The sequence below is a fragment of the Meleagris gallopavo genome, chromosome 13, assembly GCF_905368555.1.
Source record: "Meleagris gallopavo chromosome 13, MGAL_WU_HG_1.1, whole genome shotgun sequence".
NCBI lineage: Eukaryota > Metazoa > Chordata > Aves > Galliformes > Phasianidae > Meleagris > Meleagris gallopavo.
This window is the reverse complement of record NC_139416.1, coordinates 14,928,576-14,949,756: the sequence shown is the minus strand read 5'-3', so window position 1 is coordinate 14,949,756 and position 21,181 is coordinate 14,928,576. Positions and strand designations below refer to the sequence as shown.

The window sequence follows — 21,181 nt, the reverse complement described above, 5'->3', positions numbered from 1 at the left end:
ACAGAAGGTCAAACATTCGTATTTTGGGGAAAGAAAACTTAGACACTTTCAGTATTTTGATTGAAAATTTGGATTTCACTGGGCAATTTCCAGAGAAGTGCTTTTTTAAAAAAAATAAATTAAAAAAAAAAAAAATAGCACTTTCTACTTCACTATTAATAATGCCCATGCCTGAAAAGGGATAACAAAGTCATGCTAGTCTTACTTTAGGTGCTTGCACAGATAAAGCAAGAACACAGCCTGCTCACAATACACACTGTGTTAAAGCAGCAAACAAAAACCTTTGTGGTACAACAGAACCCCATTACAACAGGAACCAGACTGAGAGGAGACACCTGGTGACCCCAAAAGCTTATATTTAAATAGCCAAAACAGACACAGGCTGGCAGGAAAGGAACTCTGTCTTCCAAAACACAGCAATATCACAGTTTCAATGCTGAGAAAATTCTGCTCCATATCATTCCAAATGTACTGTTGGGAACACACCATGGGTATCTTCAAGCGGTTTAGGAAAACAAAGAGTTTTGTTTTTAAAACCATCCTGCACATGCATTTAGCTAATTCAGGTGCTTATAAACAAATAAAGTATGAGATGACTTTTTTGTTTGCAAAATTCTTGCCTTATATTTGGGTTGACATCACCAGAAATCTGATTCAGAAAATACGCATTCCTATTTGCAGACACATACCCTTCAAAAATGAGTACAACTGATTGATAAGAGAAAGAAACGTTTCTTATTATACCTTGCAGACACAACTTCAAGGCTTAAAAATATATATATAAATTATGGATTCTCGAAAAACAGAAAATAATTAAATTCACCTTTCTTCAGGCAATGTTTATTGCACCACAACCCTACTGGATAATTAAATGCTAATACATTGAAGCAGATTCCATGTTTGTTTGTTTTTTTCCCCCAGATTTGCAGGATATGAAGGTCCAAAATAAATCTTTGGTCTACTACACCTTGAAGGAGGTGTTCAGTACTGTCCTTATCAGGGCTCCTAGATTGTAGTGAGCAGTCCTCATGTCCTCAGCCACATCTTTTTCCCCTAGAAGGGAGTCATGTTACCTGACTTCCCTCCAGGATAGTGTTGATGGCATGAGATGGGTCATACAGCAACAGTTTCCATATGGTTCTATCTCACAAGGGTATTTCCAGCAAGCCTGTCTCTTGCAAAAGAGCCATCCACCCAAGTGCAGGTTGCTCAGCATCTACAGATCCATCAGCCAAAGAACTGGGCTCCATTTTGTAGAGCTGCACTGGCCCAGTCACCCAATGCGACAGCCACACGTGGGCCCCACTGAGCCCCTCATGCTCTCTAGACCCTACATCCTTCTACAGATGCCACAAGCAGTGAGTGGTAATCCCCCTCCTCACATTACCCAACCAAAGCCAACAGAGCAAGACAAGAATGTACATCACTGAGCATACTTCCAGTTCAGATCTGAGTCACTGCAACCTGATGAGCTTCTTAAGTTCCATTAAAAACAGGTACATGTCTAGTAGACACACTTAACTCCACTCTTTAATCTGCCACCTGGCATCTCATCTGCTTTTGCATTTCACACTCCATGGCTCTGTCCCATCAGTCATGCGACAGCCCAAGGGCAAAGTCAGGAAATGACTGTAAGTATGGGAAAGTCAGCACTGGTAACTCCAGGTGTCCCCAAGCTTTGAAATAGGAACCTCTTTTCCCAAACGTGGAGGGTGTTTTTAAATTCCCTTATTTTTTAAGCCCATGAAGAGAAGGTCTTTTAGTTTAGCATCTGGTTCTGACTTCATGTTTTTCTCTGCAACCACAAGAGCTCAACTTCACTCACCATTGACGTGCTTGGTTATAATGTATGCTTTTCAATTGTCTTTTCCTTTTCCTGGTATTGCCCCTGCATTCTTAAATATTGTGCAAAACAGGAAAATTTTACGCAATGATTTAATAATACATTGTTTTTGGCAGCAACTCCAGCCTGCCATGTTTCCCTCTCTTCTTCCTCAGCAGTTTGGTGGAACCCTGAACTGAAACAGATTGGTTCCCCAGCCCAGTTAAAAAAAAAAAAGACAAGAAAATCTGCAAGAAATTCCAATAGAGCAAGTGTTCCCCAAACGAGTTCACACAGGTTTTCTCAACACCACCCCAAAGAAAGGTTATTTTACTGAGGGCATACATGTGCACAAGTGCTCCATATGGGTTACACACACTAAGGTATCAACCATCTTCTGATACGCAAATGTTTATGGAACTAAACACACGTATCTATAAACACATGCAGACACAGAACAAAACCAATGCAACTAGCAATGCTCAAAACACTAACAAGCCACAGCCTACCCATGCAACCCACAATCTAATTACTTCTAAAGGATCCAAAATGCTTCAACTACTTGAGGTAGATCATGTCTTCCATAAATCCTATGTGGGGAGTTGAGCAAATCATATTCATCCAGTTATGCTTACTAACACAGAAGACAAAAGGAAATGAGAGAAGCCATTTTACTGTATCACGTTAAAACTCACCTGTTATTTAGGAAACTCAAATGTATAAATAAACGATGTACAATAAACTAAACAGTTCCAAGAATCACCCCTCTCTATGTACTAAGCCTGCCATCTTTTTCCTCCAAAAACCTCTCTCGACATACACAGTTCCACCAATGATTTTGATGGGGACCAACGCTTCAGCCTCTGTAACAACAGAAACCTGAGTGTCACTTGGGAGGTTGGTACAGACCAAGTGCTTGGCTGAGCCTAGGACCTCTGATAAACTACAGGTTCTTTTTGTGCTTTCCCAGAAGGACTGCTCCCAGGCTCTGATGGTCCCTCAGGCTCTTTCCACCTCCAGCTACCAGAAGACAAACAAGGCTGATCTCACCGCCCCATAAAGGGATGCCGAGCTCTGCCAGTCCCTGCAGATGCAGGATGAAGTCCCCGGTGCGTACCAGAGCAGCTCCTGTAGGGCACCGTTACCCCACACGGTGCTGAGCACCGCATCTTTGCTCCCCAGCCATAAAGAAAAGTGAGGCAGAAGTATTCCTGAGTATCCCTTCTATTCATGCTCCTAAACACGTAAAATTTACTGGCTGTGTATTAACAATAACAGCCTCAAGAGCTCTCACTCTATCAATGAATGCAGGTTCTGTTTTCATATTTTATGTAAGTTCTGTAACATATTAACGCATACCTTAACACTACTGACATGTAAATATGCTTTTTAACCACTGTAGGAACTATATATTCAAAGGTGTGTTTGACAGGCACTAAACAACTTTGAAGAAAGACCATTTTAGGTTTTCTTATGCCTAGCTGAGGACTGAGTAAAGCGAGTTTCTCACAGCGGAGTAAGACCCCATTAAATCACCAAGAGAAATGTGGGGTTTGGTAATGCAGCCACATGCCTGCCTTTACCACACAAACAGATTCTCACTTTCAGCAGCACAGATAACTGGCAGCAATTTGTCCTCAATAAGCAGAGAATTCTGAATTGTCCCTGTGGCATGCAAATGACAAGATTTGGTGCTTTTCCTGATAAGCCTGGAGAAAATACCTGATCAATGGCAATGGGGTAAACCTGAACGGGCAGAAGCACATACACCTCAACCTACAGCTACCACTTCTTGTTGAATGCAAACTATCAGCACTGGTATGAAACAATGATAAATATTATCTCAGAACATAAATTAACATTCCATTGTTATGCTGGGTTGCAAAAAAGCATCTTAAATTGCTTCGTTATTTATGCACTCATATTTGCTTCGTGCATAATGATGGCAGGCCCATCAGGCTCATTTTAAGTCACATTCTTAGAGCCTCATCGATGAGGTCAGCACTTGGTTTACTGAACAGAGCGTTTACTTCTTTTATTATTACTCTAGCTAATTCATTATCATTCTGTTTTCAGTCTGGATAATGGCATGACATTCCCTTTCCAGGAAAGATTTAAAAGAATTCTCCTTATAAGATTGTTTTGAAACTTCAGAGTTCTGCATAATGCTTCCCACTTGAGCTAATTGTTTTTCAAGGGAAATTTAATTTTAAAAAGCGTGTTTTTCTAACTAATGGGAACCTGCACTAAAGTAAACAATGAGTCTGGCTTGATAGGAATTTTTGCTCTATCTTTATAACAGAAGGAAGGAAAGCCGTGTAACAGCATGCTGAAACACATGCAGCAGCAAAATCGTTGAATTTTAAAAAACAATTAGAAGACAATTTTCTACTCCACTTCTCCTATTTGAAACAGATCATCCTGCCCTGCCTCATTTAATATTAATTGTGTATGTTCTTTTCTCTAGAAGAAAACATTAAATGCAGCTCCCTAGCTCACGTTTTTGTGTCAAGTACATTTCCCATTAGCTATCGTGTCAATAAACCATTGTTCTCATAGATCATCTCTGCCCTGGAAATAATGTAAGAGGCACTCCAATCTTTCCAGGTTTGCCACCGGCTTTGAACATAACACTGAACTTACCTGCCAAAGGCAAACCTGGAAATCTGAAATGAGCATGAAAAGCCAAAGTTTCCTCCTCCTTGAGAGAAATTAATGAATAACTTCATGGTTTTAATTATGTCTTATCTTCCCAGATGGGAATTAGAGAGGTCATCCCTAGCCAGCAAAAGTGAATTGCTTATTTATTCCTTCCTCGTCTGCTGCACGTACATACACACCGCAGGGCCTCCTGCCAATCCAGAACCTTACAACCCACTGTCCTCAACATCCATTCTCAACACCTTGCCCTGCTGGGGCAAGAAAAAGCATGAAGGAGAAGAGCAGAAGAGAGGCATGAAAGGGACAGGATATCAGAAGTTCAGGTTCACCTGCCACCTTTAAACTACTGAACATTAAATCTTAACATCGCTGCTGAAGATAGCAGTAGTTCGTTCTTCAACAACAACAACAAAAAAAGTCACAGAAGGAATATTAAATTGGATTTTATTCCTTTGTTTTTATTATCGTTGCCCTTCAAGCTGCGCAAGGACAGAGCTTTGTGGAAAAAAAATTAGCAAGGGCAACACTTTTGGGTTTGGGAAGTGTTTATAAAATAAACGTTATTCCTCCCACGGAGAAGAAAGTTCAGATTCATCCCTAAGCAAGCACACAAAGTTTGTAAGTATCAGAATTTCCTACGGGGCCTTTGGCATTTAATTTAAAAAAATAAAATAAAATAAAACAAAGCAATGCAGATTTGTTTTTACCTACACTGAGAAATATCCTAACCAGCGCAGGAATGAAAGCCTGGGCAGGATGGAAGGCTACTGGTGAAACTGCACTGCTTTTAAGTAAGCGTTTCTTTGAGAAATGAGAACCCCGAAGGAAAGGATGTAAATCACATCAAGCACCAACACCTACACCATGGAACTCCACAAGCTCATCTTTTCCATGTAACTGAACCCCCTAACAATTCAGAACTCCGCTGTCAGTACTGCTCTTAGATGAGCATGGGCTTACTTTATTTGAAAGACACTGGTGATAACATCAGAAAAAAACATTTTGTAAAGAAAATTCATTTTTCCTCTCTACGCTTTGCTAAAATGTGATGCCCCAAACACCTGTTCCACTGCATTCTCGCATAGAGCTTCCTTTAAAGAACGCTATTTTATCAGGCACAAAACACATCACTGCTGAATCGAGGCCGGGAAGCAGCCATCTCTTGCAAAAAAGCTGTAGGTAGGGTCTCAGTATTCATGTTGAGATATGGGAACATACTGTGTAGACCAGAAAAAGCTGCAGTGAACAACCCATACACATACCAGCTCCTGCTCCACAGCCCACAAGCTAACTTGTAGGAGTCTGCGTGGAGAAGACCTCCATTCAAACACACGTTTCAGGTGACATTGAAAAGGACAGAAAACGCCTGGAATCACCCAATCACCCATCCACTGTTCTCACAGACATCATCTCCCAGATCTGGATTTAGGTGTCATCACCACTGTAGCTTTCAAATGCAAAACAAAGTGATGTTATTTTCCTGTTCAATTTTATTCATGTTATAGAGAATGCAGTAAAACTCGTCGTGCCAGAGGATTTGCAGAGAGGCGATGTGAAGATTAATTAGCAGCTGCTCATAAAGCACTCTGGCTATGGAAAGCCCTATGTGTAAAAATGACCTTGCTATCAGAGCTGCTGAGCGCTCCCAGTGCTCACCGTCAATGGAAGGGACGGATATTTTTCCTCAGCCCTCTAAAACCAAATCAATTGCATCTCGATATCTACCTACGGCTCCAGGAGGTTCTGGCCTTGTGCCCATCCCCCATTTGCACAGGGGGACCACATGTTTTGGTCAAGTCACATCTTTTCATCTCCAAAAAAGAGGAAGATGGAGGTAACGCGGAAGCAAGACACCTGCTGAGCACACCGTGCACACGTTCAGGTAACAAGTGAACAAATCACACCCCAGTCCCCCAGTTACTTCCTACAAAAAACAGAAAGCATTTCAAATATCAAAGCATAGATATCCCTGTGAACCACAGAACTTACTCAGTGACCCAGCACTGGAAAAAAAATTGATAAGGCATAACACCAAGCACTGAGAGCCCTGCTCAACAAAATGGAGCCTGAAATGGTACACGCAATGCTTTGCTATCTACTTGTTCCTTCTTTGCCTACAACAGTTAGGAATGCCATCACATTAATTAAAGCACCACCCTGCAGGACTTGAGAAATCTTCTGGGGGATGATTTCTTGGGTGGCAGCTCTGCCAGCGAGCAGAGCTTGGCGTCTCCTGCACGAACACAACTTCATGCCTAAGTATTGCTACACTGCAGAGATTTGTGCTGGAGCACCATCACACTTCTTCACCAACGTCCTTCTGTGCTCAGACAACCACCAGCTGGGATGCTGCTGGGAAATCACCTTATCCCCATCACATCCAACTTCCCCTTGTGCTGATGGAATCTCCTTAAAACGAGGAACTGCAAAAAAACCTACTCATGCCCACGTTCTTCAGGGCCTTCCCCCTACAACACTCGTCCAAGGCTTCCTTCTCCTTCACACAGCACTTCCACTGAGCAAAGAACCACATTCCCTTGCAAACACCCTCAGCAGTGCAGGTGGTACGGAGGTGTCAGTGTGGCACGAGGAGCGCCGTGAGAACGGGCAGCTGGCCTACCTGAGGGCATGGCACAGTGGGACGCATGTCTACAGGGTCGTGCAGGAGGGATGGGTATTGTAGGGTGATGAAGGAGGGACGTGAATTTACAAGGCAATGAAGAAGGGACATTTATTTGCATGGAGGTGCGGGAGGACATGCATCCATAGGGTGATGCAGAAGGAAACATCTATTTGAAGTGCAATGCAGGAGGGGAAGCGTATGTGCAGGGTGATGCAGAAGGAACACGCGTTTACAGAGCGATGCAGAAAGGATCTGTATTTGCAAAGCAATGCAAAAGGGACATGTAATTTGCAGGGTGATGCAGAAGGGACGTGCATTTGCAGAATGTGTGATTCTGAGAGATGCAGGGGGACCGCTCACTGACGTGATAAAATCCAACCTCTACACATTAGACGAAGCCCATCTCCATTCACCCTCCCTGGGAAGCCACACAAAAGCCAATGCACATTGATATCATGAGTGTCCTACAGGAAGGCCAGAAGGAAACCATTGAGAAAAATGAAGCGTTCACATGTGATGCAAAAAAATAAATAAAAAAGAAGGAAAAAGAGATAAATAAGAAGAGAGGAGGGGGGCACGACGGTAGCGTCGCCCGGTCAGAAGCCGCGTAAAGCTGCGCGCTGCGCTGAGGGCCGTCAGCCCGAATCGGGGGCTCCGATCCCCGCCGACGCGGAGCCGTACGCGGAGCTCCGGAGCGCGCTCCCGCGCCGCGCCCGCGCGCCGCCCTGGGCCCATTGATCGCCGGGGGGCGCGGGGGGCGCGGCGAAGCCCGAATTACCGACCGAAGAGCGGCGCGGTGCCACGACCTCGCGTTTTCACCCCGAAACGCCGCGTCCCCCGCTCCGCTCACCGTGGCCGAAGCGACGGCGCCGTCCGCCAGGGTCAAGTGGTGCGGCTCCCACCGCCGCAGGAACTTGGAGGTGAGGATCTTGCTGAGAAACGTCCGGGGGTGCCGGATGACGCACACCTGGATGTCCCCCTCCTGCAGCAGTTTGTACCTCATGCCGTTGCAGTGCAGCAGGGCCCGGCGGCACGGCGCGGCTGCGGGGCGGGTGCCCTCGGGGCCCGGCGGCGGTTCTGCGGGGAGCGCCCTGCCGTCCTCTGCGCGCTGCCCGCGGTCGCCGGAGCCGCCGCCGCCGCCGCCGCTGCGATCCATCGCGGCTGAGGGGATGGCGGCGGGCGGAGGCGGGGAGAGGAAAAGAAAGGAGATCCGACCCCACGCGGCGGGCTCAAAAATTTAAATCGAGGATGAGGAAAAAATAAAAAATAAAATAAAAAAATCAAAAAATTAAACCAAAACAAAACAAAAGAAACACACAAAGCCGCCGGAGAGGGCGAGGGAGCGGGGTTCAAGGGAAGCGATCAGAAGCCGAATTCAAACTTCCCCCTCCGCCCCGCGGCGGGGCCCCGCGCCGCTCCCGCAGCGCCACATCCACGCCCGGCTCCCGGCGGGGGCTGCAGACAAAAGGCGGCGACGGGGGCTCGGCGCGGGGCTGCGGGGCGGCCGGCCGCGGCTCCTTCCTTCCCCCCGGGGCGTGTGCGCGACAGCGGGCGGCGGCGGGCGCGCGTGTGCATGTAGGTGGGTGCGTGGGTGCCCGCGCGTGGCCGGGGCGCGGGCGCGTGTGTGTGTGTGTGTGTGTGTGTGGCGCGGGCGGGCGGGTTTCTGTGTGTATGTATGTGTGTGCGTGTATGTGTGTGTGTGTCTGTGTGTGGTGTCCCCGCGCGCGCCGCCACCGCGGGAGGAGGCGGTGAGAGGAGAGAGCGCTGCCCACTGCCTCTCTCGCAGAAGCCGCTCCGGGTGCAGCCGATTGGCTCCGGCGAGGTCACGTGCCGCCTTTCCTGACGTCAATGGCCGCGGAGCCGCCGAGGGCAGCGGCGGCGGCGGCCGCGCGCGCCGCTTCCCGCGCAACCAGCGCGGCCGCCGCGCCCCTCCCCCGTTCTCAGAGGGGCCGGGGAGGGCGGTGCGACCATGAGGGAACCGCCCAGGGAAGGGCGGAGGTGTGTGGGCACACCTGCGCGCCCGCGGAGAGCAGCTCTCCGCCCCGAGGAAAAGGCTGTTGGAAAAACGAAGAAAAGGGGGTTTCGTTATGTTTAATCACGATAGATAGCCCCGGGGCAGGCCCGAGGGTGGGGCGGCTCTGCCTCAGGGCTGGGCGGTGACCCAGCAATCCAAAGGCCGAGGTAAGTCTCGGGCTGTGGATCTTGCTCCCAGTTTCCTGATCTGAGCCACCACACCACGACCAATAACATGTACATTTCATATAATACACACACGTGTTACTAAACGTTGGGATGCACTGCGCTGGTCACAGCCCAGGTCAGGACTTGAGGAAAAATGTACTGGGCTGCTTCAGTACAACAGTCAGAGGAAATCTAAATTTAAAGGTTGAAACCCATTGCTAATGGAGGGAAAGGCAGTGTGTGCAGTTCCAGCAGAGCCGTCACCTGCCTTGGAGAAAACTCCCGTCTGAAACTTAGGTTCACATCAGGAGTCACAGTTACAAACTGGAGAGGCGAGCTGCAACAGGGAGGGTTGGGAGCCTTTGCTATCGAGCCTTTTGTGTTGGCAGCTGTTAGAAACATCTCCTGACTGCATGGTGCACAATTCTGAGCGTGTCCATCATGACTGTTGCTGTAAAGCCATTGTGTTGAAATAGGCTTGCATCTGACAGCAGAATAGCTGGTTAAACACTTTCAGCAGGGAAGGATTTATACTTTTGTTGAATGTCAGCATCTAGAAAAAGCTAGGAAGTTGCTAGAGTGCTTCTAAATACCAGTCTCTAGAACGATGCACAGAATTGGAGAATTTGGCTAAAGCTAGCAGAAAGACTCATTTAATAACAGGAATTATACAATCAACAGGAAGACAAAAATCTCTTTTGTAGAGGTTCAGTTTGTCCATACTAAAAGCCCTGGTTTCTTCCTGAACTTAAACCAACCAGTCATTGTGTGCTAACCATTACAAGCAGTTCCCACAAAGCTTTGTATACCGTACACTGTGAGGGGTGATAGACACACGTGTTTGCACAAATTAAATCACATCTACCCATACCTGTAAATATGTGTGGATCTCCTATTAAGAAAAGAGAGAAGAGAAGAGAAGAGAAGAGAAGAGAAGAGAAGAGAAGAGAAGAGAAGAGAAGAGAAGAGAAGAGAAGAGAAGAAAGAGAAAAGAAAAAAGGAAAAGAAAAAAAGAAAAAAGAAAAGGAAAGAAAAGAAAAGAAAAGAAAAGAAAAGAAAAGAAAAGAAAAGAAAAGAAAAGAAAAGAAAAGAAAAGAGAAAAGAAGATTTCCAAACTAAATTTTGAAAGGACAGCTTTGTTTAGATGTAAGCTTTTCACTGCAGGAACTCTGTTTCTGTTTGTAGGAGTTCCTACGATGGCTGATACAAGGGAGATGTGTTCTTGTCTGACCCACTGCACTGTTCTGGTATACACAGTAATGGTGTCAGTGGTAGGACTATTTGCACACACTCACCTACAGCAACACTTCCGTCAGTCAGAACTGTAACCAGTGAGACTATTTTGGTGCAAGTTCGTGCAAACTAGCCACCTGCTCAAACCACTGCTTTAAATCTACCAGAATTGTCATTCCTGACACCTGTCTGACAATAGGAGGGCAGTATGCAAAGAGTCTGGTTGTTTTAAGTGAATTTCCTTGCAAATCAGAGCAGAGGTTTTCAACTCGTGCTTTAAAGAAAGAAACAAAAAAAGCAGTGGTCTGCAGCAGCCAACACATGAGTTAGCTGGCAAGATCCAGGCCCTCGCTTGAAATCTGCAGCTTGATGTTGAAATTCACTGAGATATTGCAAAAGGACAGCACATCAGGCAGCACCACTGCTAGCAAGTCAAGGACACAGCTCCAGTCCTCAGCAATACTATGTGTCTGCAGCTCACTGAATCCACGCTTCTAGGCTGCAGGTGATCTCTGAAGGAAATTCAACACAGAACAGGTATGAAATCTCACATTGCCTGCCAGCATAGGGCAACCAAAAGCCCTGACAAGTAAAATCAAAACATGCTGCTTGCTGAAAATGTTCTTCAGCCATCCAACCTGCAGCAAATGTGACCCAAGGCTGAGCACATTAAAACCCCTTCTCACATTCCATATAAATTATACCAAGCACAAGCTGGATGTCTTGCCTTCCCTGTGTGAACAAAATAGACCTGGAAGTGTTGGTCAACACTTGGTTGAACGTGAGCCAGCAGTGTGCCCAGGGAGCAAAGAAGGCCAATGGCATCCTGGCTTATATAAGAAATAACGTAGCCAGCAGCATCAGGCAGGTGGTTGTCCACATGTACTCAGCTCTGATGAGGCCACACTTCAAAACTACGTTCAATTTTGGGCCCCTCGCTCCACAAAAGACATCGAGGCCCTGGAGCACGTTCAGAGAAGAGCAGTGGAGCTGGTGAGGGATCTGGAGCACAAGTTGTATGAGGAGTGGCTGAGGGAGCTGGGATTGTTCAGCCTGAGGCTCAGGGGAGATGTTACTGCTCTCTGTAGCTACCTGAGAGGAGGTTGTGTCCAGGAGTATCAGCCTCTTCTCACGTGTAACTGGTGACAGGACAAAAGGGAATGGCCCCAAGTCACACCAGGGGAGGTTCATGTTGGATATTAGGAAAAATTTATTCTCCAAAAGAGTGGTCAGGCACTGGGACAGGCTGCCCAGGGAAGTGGTGGAGTCACCATCCTGGAAGGTGTTCAATAAGCATTTGGATGTAGTACTGAGGGACGTGGTTTAGCAGGGAAATGGCGGTGGTAGGCGGACAGTTGGACTGGATGATCTTGAAGGTCTTTTCCAACCTTGATGTTCTATGATTTTGGCTCCATGCAGCCCAACAGACATCTCAGCTGTAAATGTACCACAGTATTGCAAAGTGGAGTTCAGGGGGTCGCTGTGTTGTTTTTTTTTTAATTTTCTTTCAGGAATCTAATTTTTATGAGCAGATACATCAATGTGTTAGAACAAAAACAATGTGACATTCTGAAGGAAAAGAAGATGGGTAATTTGTGAATACTGCTCAGTGCCAATAACACAGGCTGTAGAGCAGTAGGGGGCCTGGAAAACCCATGAGAAAACGCTTGAGATGCCAAAATGTACACAGGGAAAAAAGCTGTTGCCTAAAGGCACCTTGTATGAGAGTATACCCATGCAGTAGCATTGTATGACAAGCTAAATGAGGGGAGTCAGGAAGCAATTGCAACAAGGGCCAGAGCACTCTCCCCTAAGAGGATTAGCTGGATTTGTACTATGATTTCAAAGGGAAAGCTAGAAGGAGAATAAGATAACTCTTTACTCCACCTTTGCATGAGTCCTGATTTGTTTTACAGAATAATATGATAATAATGGTTCAGGTAAAATCTTTCTACAGTCCAATCAAAGAAGGAAGAAAACAAATCTGCTTCTGTTGTTTCACTGAAATTTTTACAGTTGGAGGCTGTAAAGGCCTACTACATTCATACTTGCTATCAAAAAACAAAAACCACAATAAAACAAAACAAGAACCCCACTGCTGTTGTAGGCTCAACAAGTCCCTGAGAGATATCAGCACAGAAATGTGAGGTGGTTTTGCCAAATAGAGAAGCAAGCACCAGGAATTCCCAAGTTGTATTCAGTATCCGTTTAGCCTCTTACACAGCAGCTGTCCCTCTCATATTTTAATCCTTGATGCATACTAGAGATAATGGAGCTTTCTTCCCTTATTCACAGAGGTGTTGTGTGGATTATGGAATTCGTTAGTCAATGCTTGTAAATTACCACTGTTGACTCAGAGCAAATTCCTGCTATCAGACTGGGTAGTCAGCTCATTTTCATAACAATGCTGTATTGTTAAAAATACTTTTAAACCACTCTTCAGTGAAACTGGGAAATACAATACATTCAGGCAAACATATAAAACATAAAAGAGATGCTGTATCAATAATGCTAGAAGTCCTGCATTTGAAGTTTGAGTTAATCACTGTAGTGGCTCCTTAGGAAGCTACAGCAAGTCATAAAACAGAATTGTTTCCCAAAAAGACTGATGGACATTTAAAACCTATCTAGATAAAGATTAAAGAAACCACTCTGAAAGGAGCAGTTCTGTATTTGCCCCTGAGAGAAGGACAGACTTGATTAAGGCACCATCAATCACAAACGCATAAAATTAAGATTGTATTTACAAGCATCTCTTACCCAAATTTCTCATCACCCACTTCTAAGCCCAGCATCAATTCTGGGAGACACCTCCACAGGTGAAGTCTAAAGAGGGAAATCAGACTCCAGCGTGACATCTCTGGCATTCAGATTTCTACTCCTCTCAAGTTTACTCCATCACTGTGTTCTTGCTTTCCCAGCTGATGCCAATAACAGTATGGGGCTAACTGCGTGCCACGCAGACTCTGGTAACAAATAAATCTTTGATTCCTCTCTGACACAATGCACACTTTTGAGTGCATGATGCAGAAATCATTGCTTTTTTATTACCTGTCACCATCAGATGTTCTGATGCAGGAGTATGTAGGATGAAGCTGGTGGTATCAATTGCTAGAAGGAGCCTGCCATCTGCTGATCTGAACTGTGCTCCAGTCTGACTTTTACCTGGTGTTAGTAGGATGGAGTACTATACAAAGAAGGTTAAAAAATGTCTGAGCTGAACCAGCATTAACAGACTTGCTGTGGTGAGGAATTTATTTAAGTGGAAAGAGGAAGTCTCAAGTCTATATTCTCAAGTCTAAATCTGAATGGAACAAACAGAAACAAAAGGCAACTAAAATAAACTGACAAGTAGATAGGAAGGAAATCAGCAGAAGATACAGAGGAAGAGGTAAGAGCTTAAAATTTCTTCTCTGCTTTGCTGCACCCAATTAGACAGTGCAGATGGGGTACCAGCTATCATTCTCCCACATCACCCTTCGAAGTGACAGCAGCCCTAAGTGGTAAACTTCTCCCTCACGTACTTCTTTCTACCCTCTTTTAGGGTCGCCCACGTATCTAGGCATGGAAAAAGCCCTGGAAAAAAGAAAAACTTCAAACAAAATTCATCAGGCTGCTGCCTTTTTCCTTTAAGATGTACGTAAAAGCTTTTATTTGGCAGGACTTTGTGAAAAGTCACCAATTCCGCTAAACTGTCTGCATTATTGTTACCTCATCTTCCCACCTCCAGCTAATACTTCCTATTCCATCAATAGGTCACATCCAAGCTGTGAGTGCTCATCAATCGAAAAAGGCACTGTTACTAACACTCATAAAAGATCACTGTAATACAGAATAAGCATTAAAAGTCCAAAGGAAATGGGATATGACGCAGAGCTGTGGGCTTGCCACAGTAAGGTGAAGTTTCCTCAAAACAAAGGAAGAACAACTAAGAAAGAAAAAGGTAGTCCACAGATTAGGGAAGTGTATCTTCAGTCACTGAACCAACACTCTGGGGAAGTGAAATGAGAAGTAGAAGAAATGCTGAAAGTCTTGGATGTTTTCAAAAGACCTGAAAAAAAAAAAAAAAAAAAAAAAAAAGCAGAATGTAAAAGTGTCAAGAGTATTAGCAGGATTAGTATCCACGGGTTCTCTGGTGAAGGGGTGTCTGGGAGGACAATAGAAAAGATTAAATAACATCCTTAATTGTTCTTTTCATTATCTTTTTATTCCTAAATTGTGTTTCAACTGTTTAAACGCAGCGTTACACAAAATGCAGCTGCAACTCTCCCACTGGTTCGCAGTCCTTTTCTAATGTTACATTTATATGAACAGGGTTCTGATGTGAAGTATGAACTCTTACCTGATAACACTGCACACCTGGTGCTAGTGCCTTTGTTGTGCTGAGCACCTTCTAAATGAATATAAAGGCAGTCCTTGGACTACGAATTCTAAGAAAACAAATACAAAGGGCAGAGAGAAACATCAATTTAACACACTTCTATTTTTTTTTATGATTTACAGATTCCCAGATACAAGTAACAAAATCAGCTGTTGGTATACGTGCTTTGGTAATTACACACCTTTTTATTTTTACCAGCAAAGCATAGCTGGTTTCTTGAAAGCATAATGTCCTTGTAGTCTTGGTAATCTAAGGGGAAAATGAGAGAATCGCAATGATTTGCTTAGGTCAGTCCCCAACTGACATGCAACAGAGCAAGATGATGACAAATCCAGAGATTTATATGAAAAGAACAGATGGTCAGTAATGGTAAGTTTCACCCACATAGACAAACTGTACTATATACCTAAAAGAAATGCATCAGATATCACAACTAGGGGAAAAAGGAAAAAAAAAGAGCATGAAAAAGAATGATGATGCACATAGATTTTGTAGTGCCTAAGACTGACCACAGAAATCAGAGGTTCTGAGAAACCACACTATTGCAAAAGGAAGACATTTTCAATGTACTGTCAGTGTATAAGGCTATTTTTTATAACACATGAAAAAGGCTAAAAAGAACACATATTGTTGGAGCTTTTTGTTAATTAAGTTTTAAAAGAGAGGTAGAAAAGGGCACTGTAGGAAAGAATCACCTATTTAGCACCACTTCAATTCTTTGGTACAACCTTGGGATGGCACAGCTGAAAAACAACTTGCAAATTGGTTACCTCCATTAGCAGGTTGCACCAACTTAGGTATCAATTTGCATTTGTATATCACATCCACACAGGTGATGGGAGGGGAGGGAGGAGCTGCAGGAGGTAGTCCATGGAACTGCACAGCTGGGTTGGGTTGTCATCAACAGCAGCAGAATAAAGGCACTGTGTGTAGCAGGTCTTGTTTGTGAGCTCAGACAATGTGAGTTTGGCCTCTTTTTTGTTCTGCTGTCAAAAGAAAAGAGAATCAAAGCAGTTCTAAACACTATCTGAATTTTGACAGTGAAACAAGAAATAGAATTTGTGGCATTAGCAGGAGGTGTACTGCACAGGAAAGTGTGAGAAGGGATCACGGGGTTGGAATGTTTGGAGGCATCATGCTATATAAATGAGGATGCAGGTGGATCTCATGGTTCAGGCACATCTAATGAGATTACAGCTAGCTTAGCAGCATTTTAAATGAAAAAAAAAAACAAAACAACAAAAAAAAACCTGTATGTGAGCCATAAAGAAAAAAAATCAGCTAGAGAGCCAGCTTACTCCAGGCAGCTGTTTGAATTAACTTCTCTCTTTAAGTGGGTGTGGGGGTTCCCAGGTATAAGCCATTAATGAACCTCGATGTTTCCCAGTGCCCCACACTCTGAGGACAGTGGGCATGCAGAAAGAAGCCTATTTGGAACTGAACAGCTGCTTTTTGGGAGTAAATCTTCTTCTAATTGTACACAGGGCCTACAGCAAGCCTGTACCCTGAAGCACCACCACACAAGCAGCTGGGAAGGGAGCCATTTTAGGGTCAAAGAATTAGCTTTCTGTTACTAGCACCTGTAAATGAATATCCAAATGAGAGTTATGGAAATCATGGCAGGCTCATTAGTTTCCTTTCATAGTTCTTCAGAAAGAAAGAAGGAAGACATAGGCTGCCCAGAGCAATCAAAGGAGGGAATTTAGGATGCAGTCTCTGGAATCAGTCATTGTCTGGGAAGAGGGGAGGATTTCAGGAAAGTCTGCTGCCCTGTTTTCACACTGATTATGAAACTGTGTGGGTTCACACTTGGTATGCGGCTGTAGCTGCCATGTCTTGGGATAAGCCAATTAGTCCAAAAGAGTGAATAAAGAGGTATCACCTTCAATATGTGCTGCTGCCACTGCTTTCCAAAATATCTTCCTGTGGGCACCGAAGCAATGTTTCCATTCATCCACCAGAAAAAATGCAGCCTTTACCCATCTGCCTGTGCCTCTGTGTATATAACTGGGTAATTTAATAAATGCTGCTGGGTGTTGATTTACGTCATCGTATCTCTATATAAGCACATCTCTGTGAGCATGCTGTTGGTTGTCTGTGAATGCTCATTGTTCGTATTCTGCGTGTGTATGTCTGTGTGCCTGAATGTGGTTTTGTTTAAATTTTTTCCCTAGAAAAAAAACAAGGAGTCAGACGTTTCATGAGGTTGTTAGAGAAAGCCAAGGAAAGGAAGGAGGAAGACAGCAAAGGCTAATTTACAGAGAAAAGGGGTAGATTTGGGTACAGTTAATCATCTGCCTAGTGTTCACCAGGGAAGAAGGGGGAGTTCATTCCAGACATTAAAATGTCTCAGGGGAGGATCGTATAGATCATGGTAGATGAGAGATAGAAAGAGTAAATTACCTAAAGGCTGACAAAGCAATGGAGCCAGATGTCATCTGATCCCACAGCAAGAATAAAAGAGGGAAAGAGAACCTTCCCAAAGTACACCCAGGATTCCCAACATACGCTTGGGATTTTCCCTTGGAAACTGTGAGTAGAGATAGGGAAAATTACTTCTAACTCCTATTAGCGAGGCAGATCTCTGCAAAACTGGATTCATTTTGAACCCCTAACCTGGTTCCAGCTGTAATTCTGGCTCGTAGGGGAAAGGTATTATTCTGAGTCAGAATGCAGAACAAAAGAACATTAAAATCGAAGTAAGCACAGTTTCCCAACGTGCCAGCATCCCTTGAAAAATAAGCCTCAATAATGGCCCAGGAACACTTTCATAACATAAGTCTCCTCCAACCAACTGCAAAAGGGTTCCTACAGATTTTCCAGCTCCAGTGCCCAGATCACATTGCACATACAGCTCGTTTTCCTGCACTTAAACAATCGTGGGCCTGACTCACCGCCCCTTTGCTGTGGTGCTGGGCCAGCTCAGCTGCAGCAAAAACAGCCGATCTCAGTGGCACCTCACCAGAGTAAACATGGGGCAGCAGCAGTGACCCGGCCCTGTGTGCAAGAAGGTGACGTTCTCCATTTCAAAGAAGAAAAAGGCAATTCCTACTTCAGAAGGTGCTGTACATCTTAAGATTGTATGAAACTGAAGGATTTTCTGCACACTCACTGGCAGTATCTTGATAGATCAGAAAAAAAAAAAAACACCTAACCTCACATTTTTTTGGCACTGGTGGCCATGTGTTCAAAGGACAGCAGCCCTGTTCACACCCAGCCTGTCCTGGCCTTTGTGAGCCAAATGCTGTGAATGCAAAAACGTTTGCACACAAAGAGCTGGGTATGTTACCTATGTCCTCTGTGACATTTTGGCTGTGATTCAGCACAGTACCTGGGAAGTACCTGGGACCTGCTGTAAATCCCCTGTTTAAGAGGGACCAACTTCTGCCCGGTGCAACTCTTCCCCATCGTGCTATTAGACACAAATAACATCAGCTCTGACCGTTACATACGTTTCCTAGAGGAGGTAAAAGAAACAGAGGAAATTAGGTCTAATATCCCCATGTAACATACTTCAGATGAAAGCTGCCTAATGAAAATATTTCCTGCAATAAAATAGTACCCTTCTTCTTACAGAGAAGAGCTCGTCTGAGATTTTAAGACAGCTGGACACTCACTAGCTTTCCTAAAGTAATTCTTACTGAATTCATAAACTTCAGATGATCCCTTTCAGGAAGCTTCCCCCACATTCCCAGCTAGGTTTGCCCTGATTAACATCCTCCAAGCAACTTCCCATTGTGGCAGACCACCAGCAGCATCCCCTACATATTTCCCCAGCTGCCATCTGTCCAGCACTACGGTAACCCTGTTGACAGAACCCAGCGGGGCCAGGACCCATCTGCCCATAAAACCCACCCCACCATTCCCCCACACACCGCGCATTACGAAGCGATGTGTCAGCCAGGACTATTGTTTTTAACAGGAAGCAAGTTTGGCCGCCCCTGTAATTTAGATTGCGGGCAATAAGCAGGGGTGTGGTGTGCAAAGCAAACAGCACAGGATTAACAGCTCTTTTCACCGGCCCTCAGGATCCCGTCCCATGATGGAAAGGGCTTCTGCTGGTGAGCACAGCCAGGAGCCAACACCGCAGTGTCCTTTGGGTTTCCAACTGGAGAGCAAAGATAACAGCACAGGCCCATTGGAGGCTGCACATCTTGAAATGAGATTACGAGAGAAAATTAAGAACAGTCTTCTCCTTTCAATAGGTCTTTAAAAACAATAACCAGGCTTTACTGTAAATTCATTTATTTACTCTCAGTATGCCAATTCCCAAGCTGATATCTCCTCTGTGTACCAGGGATATATATAGAGCTAAACGTGGCAAGAACACAGATTTTATTTATTTTTTGTAAGGACAGCACAGGCAGAATTTTTTTTTTTTTTCCAGGAAGAAGTCACATCAGAGAGCTCATTAAAGACACAAGATAAATAAAATCCAAATTGTATTTAACTGATAGAAGGTGACAAACAGTAGTTAGGTTGACCATTACCTTGCTGGAAGTCGGTCAGAAACCACTGAGAGCACAAAACTACAGAAAGCAGAGAGAAAGCATGTATTCAAGATGAGTCTTGGCTTTGCTCAAGTGGACAGCATTTAGTTGTTTAGTGCCAGCATTTTTTAATACCAGCTCTGAATGCAAGCAAAGGTATCCCCAATCAGGTCCTGCCTGTGAGGTGCAGAGATCACTTAAAAAACCTGATCTGGACATCCGCAGGAAAGCATGCCCCATACAGCAGCTGGAGGGCAGGTGGGATGGAGCACTGCTAATGGAGGAAACTTGGAGGTGAGTTTCCTGTAGAAACCAAAGCCTGTGACAAAACTGGATGTCAGAGCAGAGTGGTGTCAACGCAGCGGTGTGCATTAGCCCAGGAGCTAACTCAGATCAAGGATGAGCTTGCCATAAGCACTAAGATTCCTGCATCCAGACAGTCCTTTCATCTGGGAGACATTACGTGCAGGACTCAGAGACACCCTGATGCCCTAGATCCATCCAGTAATCAAACACATTTTAATTCACACATAAGGCAGAAGTGCCTCCTCTCACCATTCTCCCAGCCCTCCTCACAGCTCCCTTCTAGGTCATCCCTCCCCACAGGGCGATTTAGTGCTGAGTGGGATCATCATTCTTTCCTGGCACCGCAGCTAATCCACCCAGCCTGCCTGTAAGAGCAGGGATAGCAGCTACCCTTGAGGGAGCAAGCATGTGCGAGGGGGAGGTTTTTTAACCTACTCTTGTCTTGTTCTGTGTAAGAAAACCCCTAAAACTCCCACTTGGACAGCTGATAAAATTGCTTCTTTTGTTCAGAAGTAGAGCAGAAGGGACAAGTAACCAGAATGACTGGAATGTAACTTCGTAGAGTTATTAAAATCTGCAAGCATTTGCAGCCACTTATGTGCTCTCCATCAAATGAACATATAATTACCAAATTATTCCTCTACTTCTTGGTAGCTGGGGTTATTAAGTGAAAGCAAAAAATTGTATTGTTTACCTGAGATAAAAGAGCTTGTGGAAAGCAGTCTGCCTTACATTAGACATTGCTATGCTAACAGCATTATCTGCTGTCAGAGTTCTTCTCTAAGCAACTGAGCACTGTGAAGTGCTTGAGGAGACACCGCCTTTGCCTGGAGATAGATTCTGGGGGAGATTTTGGAAGAAAGGTTTGCATACAAGTAGTGCGATCACCACTGGAATGCTGGTTCCCTGCTAGATATGCACACAATTTTTGTGATCCCGGGCTCTCTTACAAAAGAATAGTGACCTGCAAAACCCCAGCAATATATCTCGAAGTGGTGGGGCAACACAACTTACATAACAATAACGAGCCATTGAGAAATAGAAGGATCAAGCTCCTGCGCTCCTCCTCAGCGCAGACCTGCAAATACACCAGAATAATTTGCATTCCACAGCCTGCCTTGCAGAATCCACAGATAGAAATCAGGCTTGGCACGGTAGGGTAACTGAGCAATATTTAGCAGCAGAACAATGGACCAGCTGGGAAGCACGTACTTATCCCAATTCAAGTGGGCAAGTTGCTTTGGGCAACAGTTACTGGGGATTGCCTGCACAGAGAGGTTAGTGCAAAGCAAACTGAGGTTTGAATGCACAGAGTGTAAATCCGCTCAAATGCGGTGTAAACAGTGGATTTGGAGGGATGGCTTTGCTGGGCCGTTTTAAGGGAATTTAAAAAAAAAAAAAAAAAAAAAAAAAGGAGAAATGAGTAACACAGGGGCCAGGAGAGACAGAAACAAAGTTGGCCCCAGCCAGATGCCCACAAACCT

General features: G+C 44.7%; 1 protein-coding gene and 1 long non-coding RNA gene across 3 annotated transcripts in view; one reads left to right on the top strand and one right to left on the bottom strand.

The window, feature by feature from the left end:
- The window catches only part of CMIP (c-Maf inducing protein), a 123,219-nt gene extending 114,957 nt beyond the window's left edge, over nt 1–8,262 (bottom strand). For both annotated transcript variants that reach the window (XM_085234639.1, XM_085234640.1), the window contains exon 1: nt 7,957–8,262. In XM_085234639.1, coding sequence (XP_085090765.1) covers nt 7,957–8,262 — 306 coding nt within the window. The remainder of the gene's footprint in view (nt 1–7,956) is intronic.
- Nucleotides 6,622–10,248, top strand: LOC146543503 (uncharacterized). Its single transcript, XR_014886049.1, has 2 exons — nt 6,622–8,026; nt 8,098–10,248. It is a non-coding gene; the product is annotated as an uncharacterized LOC146543503 (long non-coding RNA).
- Nucleotides 10,249–21,181: the final 10,933 nt, after the last annotated feature.